Source organism: Eutrigla gurnardus, assembly GCF_963514095.1.
Source record: "Eutrigla gurnardus genome assembly, chromosome: 15".
Classification (NCBI taxonomy): Eukaryota; Metazoa; Chordata; class Actinopteri; order Perciformes; family Triglidae; genus Eutrigla; species Eutrigla gurnardus.
This window is the reverse complement of record NC_139938.1, coordinates 9,287,678-9,300,053: the sequence shown is the minus strand read 5'-3', so window position 1 is coordinate 9,300,053 and position 12,376 is coordinate 9,287,678. Positions and strand designations below refer to the sequence as shown.

Below are 12,376 nucleotides of genomic sequence, written 5' to 3'. Positions count from 1 at the left end.
ACGTCACAATAATGTCCACATACGCCTGTATTTTATCACTTTTCTTGCTATCCTCACATTTCTCCCCACTGCTCTAGACAAGGTGTCGGCGGTATGTATTTTCCTTGTGTGTATATCATGTGCATGTCATATTTTTGCAGCTTGATTAGCATGTCTGTATCCGTACTGGACAGTCATTCAGATGTTTGGATATGATGGACACCAAGGGTTTATGGTCAGTTTCCACTTCATGACCATAGACATATTGATGGAAACGCTCACATGCATATGCTCGCCAAAAGTTCCTTCTCAATTTGAGCATACCTGGACTCTGCACCTGTCAAGGCTCTGGATGCATAGGCGACAGGTAGCCACTGCTCATTGTGTTGTTGCAGCAGCACCGCTCCCAGGCCATACTGTGATGCATCTGCTGAGATCCTGGTACTCTTCTCTGGGTCGTAGAACTTTAACACAGGCTCTTATGTCAGAGTCTCTTTCAGTTTCAGAAAACATTGTTCCTGCTCATGGGATCTATTCATTATTTTGTTCAAGAAGACTCCTGAGAGTTGCTGACTGTGTAGACAACTGTGAGACAAACTTGGCAAAATAGGTGACCATCCCTAGGAACCGTCTGACATCATCTTTGTTGTTTGGTCTTTCCATGTTGTTCACGTTTTTCTCGGGTCTGGCTGCACCCCCTCTTCACTGACAACATCTCCCACAAAGGTAAGTGTTGGTGGGCATCCACACACCCATCCACATCAATGGGGCTGAAGTAGAATGGGGGTTTCAGACAATTACTGCCCAACTTAACGTGTATAACTGAACATTACAGGAAAAACATTTTGCAAAAAATCTAAAGAGCTCTGCAAAGAATCTGGCCGCAGATTCTATCCACGATATAAAATGTTGAAAATGTGTGTCGGAGAATATTGTTTAGACATGTGATCGATAGGAAAAACAGTTATTTTCTACAAAGTAACCAAAATCCTCTCCCGACGAAAGCTGCTAGAATCACTTTTAATTCCATATCGATTAGGATGACGAAGAAAGTGTGATGTCTTGACTATTTTGCAGCCGCCGCACCACTAGTCGGCGCTGTACCTCTCAGGATTCAATGACATGTATGTAGCTCACGCATTGAAATGAAGCTTCACTAAAACAATACAGTTCAAGCCATCAAGACGTGTCCGTTTGTTCTTCAAGCTAACCAGGCATTCTAAAGTAGAAACCCACAAAGACATAACAGAAAGGACAGCACTTTTTTTTAGAGTTGGTTCAGTTCAGGGAGAAACTCAGGGTTTGTTGAAGAAAACTTGCCAGTGAGCAGGTTAGGTTCACAAAGTCAGTTACTATGGTAAATTACCTAAAGGTTGAGTTCACTCTTTTTCTGGAACAGAAAACTATCCCTCTTCACAGGGTCAACAAACTCACAGTTTCAGGAAAACCTGCTTTCTGGAACACACCCCAGGTCACCAGCTTCAAGTTCCTGGGTGTCCACATCTCAAAAGACCTCTCCTGGTCACACAACACCTCCACTCTGATCAAGAAAGCAACGTCGCACCAGCAGGCTCAGAAAGCTTTTTTCACACCAACACTAAGACCCAAAACTACACAATAAATAACAGTACTTTTTTTTATCAATAATGGATCATACTGCATTCTGTGTCTTTATGTATTTTTTAAGCTATAAGGAATGGTTAGTTAAACGAAAGCTAAAAGCATTTTTGTTGTACGTTTTCCTTACTTGTGCATGACAATAAAGTTGAATCTAATCCAATCTAAAAAAAATATTTTTAATACAGAATTGTCGGCCTTCTGAAAAGTATGTTCTTGTCAGTACTTGGTTGGGGCTCCTTTTGCATTAATTACTGCATCAAGTTGATCAGCCTGTGGCACTGATGAGGTGTTATGAAAGCCCAGGTTGCTTTAAGAGCAGCCTTCAGCTCATCTGCATTGTTGTGTCTCGTGTCTCTCATCTTCATCTTGACAAAACCCCATACATTTTCTATGGGGTTCAGGTCAGGTGAGTTTCCTGGCCAATCAAGCACAGTGGTCATTAAACCAAGTATTGGTACTTTTGGCAGTGTGGGCAGGTGCCAAGTCCTGCTGGATAATGAAATCAGCATCTCCACTTGTCAGTAGAAGGAAGCATGAATTGTTCTAAAATTTCCTGGTAGATGGCAGCGTTGACTTTGGACATGATAAAACACAGTGAACCAACACCAGAAGATGACATGGCTCCCCAAATCAACACTGAGCGTTGAAACTTCACACTGGTCTTCAGGCGACTTGGATTCTTCCCTCAGACTCTGGGATCCTTGATTTCTAAATTAAATGCAAAATTTAAGATCATCTCAAAAGAGGACTTTGGACCACAGTACGACAGATCAGTTCTTTTTCACCTTAGCCAAGGTAAAATTCTTCTGACCTTGTCTCTGGTTCAGGAGTGGCTTCACACGAGGAATGTGACAGTTGTAGCCCATGTTCTGGATACGTCTGTGCGTGGAGGCTCTTGATGTACCGACTCCAGCCTCAGTCCACTCCTTGTGAAGCTCCCCCCAATTTTTGAATGGCCTTTGCTTGACAATCCTCTTCAAATTTTATACAGAATTTTCGGTTTTCATGAGCTGTAAGCCATCGATTGTCTACCCCTTTATCCTGTATTCAGGGTCGTGGGGGGGCTGGAGCCAATCCCAGCTGTCATTGGGCGAAGGCAGGGTACACCCTGGACAGGTCGCCAGTCCATCGCAGGGCCAACATGTAGCGACAGACAACCATTCACTTTCAATTTGGAATCATCAATTAATGTCTTTGGACTGTGGGAGGAAGCCGGAGAACCTGGAGAGAACCCACGCTCACATGGGGAGAACATGCAAACTCCACACAGAAGAAACCTGAACCCGACCCGGGAATCAAACCCAGGACCCTCTCGCTGTGAGGCGACAGTGCTACCCACTACACCACCGTGCAGCCCTACAGTGATCACAATTGAATGATATTTTTATTTATTTAAATCATGTTACAAATTTGACAAAAATGAAACTAACACCACAAATGAAATGTAAATGGTCAAACAGGAAGGAGGAGCTGCTGGACCTGAAGTTGGTCAGTGAACAAGCCGTTTATAAAACCATGGCTGGGGAGAAGTGGACGACGCGCTTTTTGTAGTCCGTTATTGTAGTTTCTCCAGCACAGACGTACGTCATGTGAGGACAATCGCTGGTGCCAATCATCAGCTATCAAGCAGCCGGTGGATTTTGGAGTACAGAGCGACATTTTTATCATTAGGGGGGGACCGGCCAGCGCCGAACGGACCGGCCTGCAATCAGCGGACCAGTGTTCAGTGTATTTTGGACAGAGCGCAGAGCAGCATTTTTATTCCAAAAGGACTGGTCAAGTTCTGAAGTCTGAAGTGAGGTCCCACCACTGATCTATAATAGGTCTGTAGCGTCAGTGGGTCCCACACCCTATAGGCGGGTTGAAAACATGAGGAACTACTGTTGTAGTACCCCCTCTAACCAAAGCAGCCTATGACAATATTTGCGCCATCGGAGGTTCTTTTTCTGAATAGAAATAGAGAGAAATATGGAGATCTCCCTGGGGAAAATTAGGGAATGTTGCACGACCATTCAAATATACTACCGGGTTTCTCATGATACAAGACATAATGCAAATAGTTGAAGCATTCCTTTAAGGTTCAGAACAGACCATCAGAATTTGAATGCAGTATATGCAGTTCAATCCTGAACTGAAAAGAAAGATTATGAGAATAATATTAACTATTGGAATGTTGTTGTCTACATGGCTGGATATTTTTCCACACACTGTTAATTAGGGTTAGGGGTGAGTAACTGCATTTAACCAAAACTGTATTTACATATGTCCGTCCATCGTATTCTTGTGAACGCCTTGAAGGAATTTCTTCGAGGGCGAAGTCCCGCCTTTCTATTTCCGGTTCAAAATGAATTTCCGATGCATGTATTCCTATGGCAAGATCTAAATTATTTTCTGGTCCTGTTTAAATTGTGCCATGAATTTCACATATGTTCTTTGTGGTTTTTAAAGATAATTTTTCATGGAAAAAAAATAAGATTTATTGCGAAGAAGTTTGATAATGGTAGGTTTTGTGTGAGGCCGCTTTGTGAACTACAGCTCTTCGCTGCTCTCGGCGCGAATGATACACGTCAGTTTGAGCCAGTGATTCCTCGTCTTCTCATCGGATGCAAACCGAAAGAATGAACAGCTGTATCTGCTGGAATGGGAACATTCAGGAACAAAACACACCGGTATCTTCGTTTGATTGGCACTGAATCGCTGTGAGAAAGGGTGATGACGTGACGTCACATCAAGACATGTAGTCTTTCTCATTATGTTTTCTCTACAGCCTTAAACTGAACAATTGCACAATAAACGGTCAAACTCTTGACGTGAACATTTTTATTTAAATCCACAAACAACATATTTCTAATTCGGGGCATATAACAACTGGGGCCAGCAAATAATTAATTTAGCTGAGTCTAGCGGAAGAGGTGGGACTTCACCACTCTATAGCACTTTTCGAGCTGACTAGCTACTCAAGGCGCTTCACACTACATTCAGTCTCTTTTACTCGTTCACACTCATTCATACACTGATGGCAGAGGAGCCGCCTGCACATCAGCATCTAACTCATTCACACACATTCACATGCTGATGGCACAGCCACTATGACATAGTGATGACATTTTGGACAGACATCCATGTAAACCAACTGCAGTGGTTGGCGTAAATTTATTTTGGAAGCAGGACTGCAGTCATTTGGATCAAGTAACAAAAAATTGTGTCATATTTTTAATGTCAGATTAAGTAGTACAGCTCTATTGCAGTGCATCAGATACATATTTCATCAACATTTAAAGGGGCTATATTTTGAAAAACAGGTTTTCTCTGGTCCTCCCTGAGCCTGCCAACTCCCAGGATGAGGAAAACAAGCAAGTCTTGCATGGTCTCTGCAGCCCACCCTCTGGTAAAACGGTGCTCCTACAGGCTGTTCAGATTCACTCCTTTCGTTACGTAACGAAAGGAGTCATTTGCATCAGCTCGAACTCCTCTGCACGATGATAGGAGATCCGAAAGGGGGGCGTTTCACAACACAGCGCTGAGAGCCGACAGCGCGGACGGAGAAAGCGGACAAACAGCGCCAACCAGAGAGACCCACGAAGAGCGCCTGACGAGAGCATGGACAGACCGACAGCAGGACTGACAGCCTGGGCCGACAGCAGCACGGACCCACAGCGCGCACGGACCCACAGCGCGCACGGAGAGTGTGGACCGACACCACGGACAGACAGCGTGGGAGAGCAAGACCGACAGACCCATAGCGTGCACTGAGAGCACGCACGGAGAGCAGCACACACGAGAGCACACACGGAGAGCACGGACCGACAGCACGCACGGACCCACAGCACGCACCGAGACTGTGGACCAACATCAGGGATAAACAGTGCGGGAGAACGCGACCGACAGACCCATAGCGTGCACTGAGAGCACGCAATCGCACGGAGAGCAAGGGCAGACAGCGCACACGGACCGACAGCATGCACAGAGAGTGCAGCCCAACTTACCGGTGTTGGGGTTGTAGCAGGAGCAGATTTGGTTATCAACAGTTAATTATCAATATCAATATGATTATCGGTATTAATAATTATATTTAATATATTATCATGATATAATCATGGATAAACGGGGCACCACCCTGGGATCAGGGAAAAGATAACCTAAACCTGTATTCAGTCTCAATATAAAGGTTTTATACTCACATGCCAATCATCGTGATCATTGGCATGGAAGCATAAAAACAATCTAACAATTAAGAAGGGCGTGAAATTCAAGCACTAGCCTTCACAACCTGCTGTTATCCAGTGACATATACACAACAAGCACAAGAGACCGCTAGTTTTAATATAATAAGATTTATAAAATCAGTAATAATGATCACAATCAATAACACTGCAATTAACAAAGCCTTATTACCTAACTACCTAACACACAAAGCTAAGCTAAACAAAGGGAGAGACACACGTGGAGTGTGTGCGTATGTGTGTGCGTGCATGCGTGTGCATGTGTGCGCGTGTATGTCAAGAGAGAGAGAGAGAGAGGGAGAGATGGCTATGTGCGGCCACCAGATGGAGCTATTCCTCACAGCGTTCAGGGGCGGAGCCACTGATGTCCGATGGGGTAGCCAGAGAGAGAGAGAGCGAGAGGTGGAGCTATTCCTCGCAGCGTTCAGGGGCGGAGCCACTGACGTCAGATGGCGTAGCGAGAGAGGGAGAGAGAGGGGGAGAGATGGCCGAGTGCAGCCACAGGATGTAGCTATGTCCCTAGCGTCCGCCGGGAACAGCTGGCTTAGGACACGTGTGTGCGGCGTGTATGTGTGTGTGTGTGTTAGCGGGACACAAACAAAGAGAGAGAGAATGCGCGAGCGATATTCTGAGGCTCAGAAGGCGTGCCGCTATCACACGGGCTCGCGTGAATGAACTGGCGTTTATTCCGCGAGACCGGTCTTTTAACTGATAGTAGAGGCTTTCTGAGCTCGTGAATATGGCGGAGGTTAGTCGAAAACACTGTTACAGAAATCAACCCAGCTGCGTGGGTACACGATCAGCATTCGAATACAGCAGCACATGAACAAACGGACTCGGCGGTCCGCGATCAGAACTTAAAACACATTAACAAGAATTACAAGCATGTCCTACACTATCGAATCTCTGCTTCTGCCCAGACAAATAGCCTCTTACTTTTGTCGATGTGAGATACGTCGATGTGAGGGTTTCGTCCCGTGCGGTGATGGCGTTCCTTGACGCCGGCAACGGACGGTAGTTCGTGGGCGCTCGTTCAGCGCCGGATCCAATTGGTTGAAGAAAACCGTGAGGAACAACCGCGGGGCTCGGCGATTTAGTCAGCTGATTTCAGACAAAGACGGGTCGAGTTATCCGTTCTGCTGGCAGCTGGGACAAAGAAAGTTTTCTTCTTACCGCGGGGAACGGGAGAGTCGCGCTGTCGCGGTGGTCTCCTCGGGATCCAAAATGATAAACAAAAGAAAAATAAAACGAATAGAGAAAAAGAGGGGTAAAACAGTCTGTTGCTCATCCAGCGAGTTTGGGGGAAAGACTGCGGCCTAGGACAAAGGGAAACGCTGCAGACGTAATGTTCACCTCCTGGTGTAACGCGAGTTACGTTGGAGAGAGGAGGTTCTTCTGGTGGAGGTTCTTCTGGTGGCGCCGGGATTTATAGCTCACGGCTGGTCCGGAGGACCCCCTGGAGTCCCATGCAGTTGTCAGCCAATAGGGCACCAGTTGTGTGACGTCAGATCTCGCGACCAGGTGGAGGTGACACTAAAATGGTGGTTGTAGTTTTTATCTCCTTTGTTCCTTTGTTCGGCCCCATTGTGTAGGCTTTGTAGGCCGCATTGTGTAGTCCTAACGGTAAGGTCCCAACACCGGTCATGGCGCTGGGTGATCCGGCTGGGTGATCCGGCTGGTGCTCCGTGAATAAATCCCTGTGCAGGTGAAGCTGGAGACAATCCTCCCTCTGTCTCACGCGCTCTGGTGCGTCTTCTGCTGCCTCCAGTCGGACGGAACCCGGGGGCGTGTGTCCGACAGAGCACCGTGCACGGCGGTCCAGGTCTGGCCTCTTGCGTTTCATTTTTACGGCTCCGTGTTAGCTTCTATGTGCTTCTATGTGCGGGCTGCTTCAGTAACGAGGGTCAGTACAAAGCTGGCTTTGCCTCGACACTGACCCTAGTAAAAGTATCTGTCCCCACAATACGGGCCCCAGCAACTTCACCTGAGACACATAGGCGAGCCATAGCTATACATCCACGTAAACATTGCCGCAGGCACCGCGTAGCGCAAGCGGCGTCCTGTCTCTCTCCGAGTAGGCGATGACAGACGGAGCTCATTAGCATTTAAAGGTGCAGACACAGAAACAGCATGTTCTCAACAGAGCTTATTTGAGCAACCTTTAGACAGCTGAAATTCAGGACCACAGATGGGTTTGGGGCAATGCATATCGAATACAGTGTTGTTGGACCTCTGACAGCTGTGTGAAATTGATGAAAACAGTATAATATGTGCCCTTTAAGTCAGTTGTATTGTTAATTGTTTATTACGGATCCCCATTAGTCTTCACCACAGTGAAGGCTATTCTTCCTGGGGTCCAAACTTTCATGCATAATACACAAACTAAAAACCTAATCCAAGACTGGTGATTCCATAATTTTCGCCAGGGGTTGTATCCTATGCTAAACGAGCTCTGAAAGGAAGCATTGGTGCTCCTTTCCTTTGCATTTAGAGAATTCAAACGGCTCTTATCATGGCAGCCACTTGTTTACTTCCGGGTCACTTCTTCAGTTAGGAACCTTCCTAAGCAAAATAGACTATTCGAACGCAGTCAGAGTCTGCCTTTTCTCGGTCAAGAAGGCACCAAATTAGACATTTATTTTACATTCCCACTCCATATATCACCCACTTTCAATACATATTCATGTTTCCACCGGTGACGTATGCCTTATAGTGCTAGACTCCTGTAACACACCACACATTGCCATGAGAAAATGTCTTCACAGCAAAGAAACAAATCTAATATTTTACAGATAGGGCTACAAACTTTGCTGTTTATTTTGCACAAGGACATACAATTGGACAAACTTCTATAAAACAACTGTAAAACTGTAGTGTGACCAAAGCATGCAATCAGGTCTTACCGTTGACAGTTAGATGCACCCAGCTGCCGTTGTGGAAGGTGTCATACTGTTGCTCCAGCATCAGCACCTTACACTCATACCAGCCCTGGTCGTCGGAGCGCACATTCTGTATCCGCAGGGAGGACTTGCCGTACAGACTGGCCCGGCCTGGTCGAGAGAGAGGTGGAGATGACGTGTCAGCAGAAAAGGACACAGAGAGGAGAGATGGATGGGTGGATTTAATTTAATGAGGGAAATTAAGGGCAGGAAGGAAGAGGGGCGATATGAATGAATGAAGAGAATATCAACCTTCACAAGGAAATATGAAGGGATCCTGGGTAACATCAAGGGAGTTGCACTGTTAATGGCAACACATTATCAAAGCAGGATACCCAGTGACTCAGAGCGGCTGAGATGTCCTCATCTCCATGTGTGGCCATGAGCACTGAGGCACGGACAGGTCGTTGCTTCCTTTAAGGAGCTGGGTGTGGCCAACCTGACAACAGAGCACCCTCAGGGTTCCACCGGAGTCCAAACCCATCAGAACAGATACTGGCTTTTGACTTGGTGAGCACAGAGTCAGGGATAGCTGAGCGAAGGGGGGTTTGATGATGTTAATCCGGGCAATCTGGGAACTGGATCATAACAGATGGCGACGGGCAATACAGGCTAAACAAAGGGCTTTCATGGAGCACACGCCAGCTCAAAACGTCATGATCAAAGCCTTGCTAGCCCTCATTCATTTCCTCATTATTACACTTTGTGGGTATTCCTGACTGATTTTTTGTTTCCCCTCCAAATTCCCTCTGCAGCATGACACACCAGGTAAATATATCAGCTGCAGTGGATGCTGTGTGTTATTATATTTATACTGTATAGTATATAGCTATCAACCATGTCTGTTGATAGCTATATACAGCTGAATGGAAATAACTGAAAATCACTGAGTTAACTATGCTTTTAATATTATCTATGTGTCTTCCACTAGCTACAAATGTGTACCTGCCCTCCATTTCTCTGATGGTAAACAATGTGTCCAAACATTAGTGGATGTCTTATTGGACTTGATGTATTCAAGTACTGAAGTTAATGAACAAGAGATCATACATGATCATGTCTTTATAAACAGTACATTCTGGTCAAAGGTGCGCTCACCTTCGCTCATGCAGTGAGACGGCGCAGGAGAGGAAGATGAGCACTCCATTACCGGCAATATTTCTGTCTAACGTCAGATCACTGCAACAAACTGGACGTGCTACTAGTTCATCTTGTGTTTTGTGCTTCCAGTTTACATAAGTGGACAAGGTGGAGCTAGCTGCTAATATCAAGTTCAAGAGTCTAATTTCGGCGTACAATAACGTCAATAACATGCTTAGGCTGTGTTCGAATAGTCTATTTTGCTTAGGATCCTAACTGAAGAAGTGACCCGGAAGTAAACAAGTGGCCGCCATGATAAGAGCCGTTCGAATTCTCTAAATGCAAAGAAAAGGAGCTCCAATGCTTCCAGCTCCTTTAGCATAGGATGCAACGGACCTTCTTATACGAAAGGAAAGGAGATCACGCCGACCCACAGTGTTGCGAGAGCAACATTTATAGTGCCCACACCTCGGCCGTTCATGAAAACAAACGATATTGACATATTTAATAATTACTTTCATGCAGACATATAGTAATTGGAATTGTGTTGATAAATGTGTGTTATTGATAATAATTGAATGGTGTTTTTTATTTATTTAAATCATGTAACAAATGTTTGACAGAAACTAAACTAAACCCACAAATTAAATGTAATACAGCAAAGGCTCTAACAGGAAGGAGGAGCTGCTTGAACTGAAGCCAGTCAGTGAACAAGCTGCATATAAAACCAACAACATGGGGAGAAGTGGACGATGCACTTTTCGTAGTCCATTATTGTAGTTTTTCCAGCACAGATGCATGTCAAACGCCGGTGCCGATCATCAGCTGTAAATCATCAGCGGACACATTATAATGATGTAGCTTAGAGAAAGTCCGGTCGGATTCTCTGAGCACCACGGCTGTCTTTTCCTAATCCTTTTTAGTTCTCCTATCGCCTTTCCTTAACCCCTTGACGTTTTCCCCAGAGGTCAAGGAATAGGATTTAGGAATAGGAGTCAGGACCTAATTCGACTATACGACTGCAACCATACTTTCTTTTTACTTCCTGCACAAGGAACACATGATCCCTGGGCTGCATCCCATTGGCCAACAGTTCTCTGTCTGGCTCGGATTGGACTACTGCACAAAAGCAGAATTTAGATATCCAGGGGTGTGTTCCAGGAAGCAAGTTTTCCTGAAACTCTTTGTTAACCCTGAGAAGAGGGATACTCTGAGTTTTCCTTTCCAGAAAGAGAGTGAACTCAACCTTTAGGTCAGTTACCATAGTAACTGACTCTGTGAACCTAACCTGCTCGCTGGCAGGTTTTCTTCAACAAACCCTGAGTTTCTCCCTACATGTCTCCGCCTTTTTCCAGAATCTGAACCATTTCTGAAAAAAATTTGCCGTCCTTTCCTCATCAACCTAATCGATATGGAAATAAAAGTGATTGCAGAAGCTTTACATCGGGAGAGGGTTTTGATTACCGTTTTTCCTACCGATCAAATAACTAAACAATGGGGCGGCCGGTGGCGCAGTGGTTTGGGCAGCCGCCCCATGTACAGAGGCTCAATGTCCTTGACGCGGTGGTCCCGAGTTCCACTACCGCCCGGGACGCATTTCCCACATGTCATCTCCCTCTCTCTCTCCCTGTTTTCACACTGTCCGAAAAAAAATTAATTAAAGGCTTCAATGGCGCTCTAGACAAAAAATAATCTTAAAAGAAAATATATATATCTAAACAATATTCTCCGACATTTTCAACATTTCATATTGCGGACAGACTCTTTGCAGAGCAATTTAGATTTTTGGCGAACGGGAGTTTTCTGAAATGTGACTCGATACGGCAAAACCAGCAACAAGTCGGGTGGGACGAATTTGCGTAAACGACGAAATAAGCTTTTTTTTTTCAAAATTAGTGATTTCCGTTTTTTTGCAGAATATGCAAGTTGAGATCATGAAGAAGCCACTTTATGTTTCAGATAACAGTATTAGTTGCCTTAAAAGTATACATTTTGTATTTGTAGTTTCGGAAAAAATCTGCAGTTGTCTGTCTCTGCGGGGCCGTGTACGGTGATGCAGTTCATTTCCATACTGATTACCGATGGCCATTCACGCACTGTTGTTATTTTTTCAGCCAATCAGCTGCACGAAACACATGGCTACTTAAACAGCATCAGTGTCGGCCGCAGCAGAGGAGCTGGAGCGGAAGATATCATACGCTATATCTACGGTTACATTTCAACGGGATAAAGACAGGGAAATGAAGGAAATCCGTAACATTGACTGCAATTGCTACGGAAGAAGAAAGGAGAACTCTCTCCTTGGAAGACATTCATGTAGCGACAAACTTTCTCAAGAGTTTACGTACAGCATATGGATGGAGAGCAAACGGACATACAGTAGTTACGTCGGAGTTGACTGCATCCACCAAAAAGGCGCAGACGAAAAGAAAGTCCGCCCGGACCTCTTATTTCATCGGAGTCTGCAGGAATACTTTTCAGGAATACTTTTCAGTTTATTATGGGGTGAGTTTCTGTTAACATCCAAGTTATCTA

General features: G+C 45.2%; 1 protein-coding gene across 4 annotated transcripts in view; it reads right to left on the bottom strand.

Annotated features, from left to right (window-relative positions):
• igsf9bb (immunoglobulin superfamily, member 9Bb) overlaps positions 1-12,376 on the bottom strand; it is a 126,713-nt gene that overhangs the window by 72,134 nt on the left and 42,203 nt on the right. For all 4 annotated transcript variants that reach the window (XM_084029277.1, XM_084029280.1, XM_084029278.1 and 1 more), the window contains exon 3: positions 8,726-8,872. In XM_084029277.1, coding sequence (XP_083885403.1) covers positions 8,726-8,872 — 147 coding nt within the window. The remainder of the gene's footprint in view (positions 1-8,725; positions 8,873-12,376) is intronic.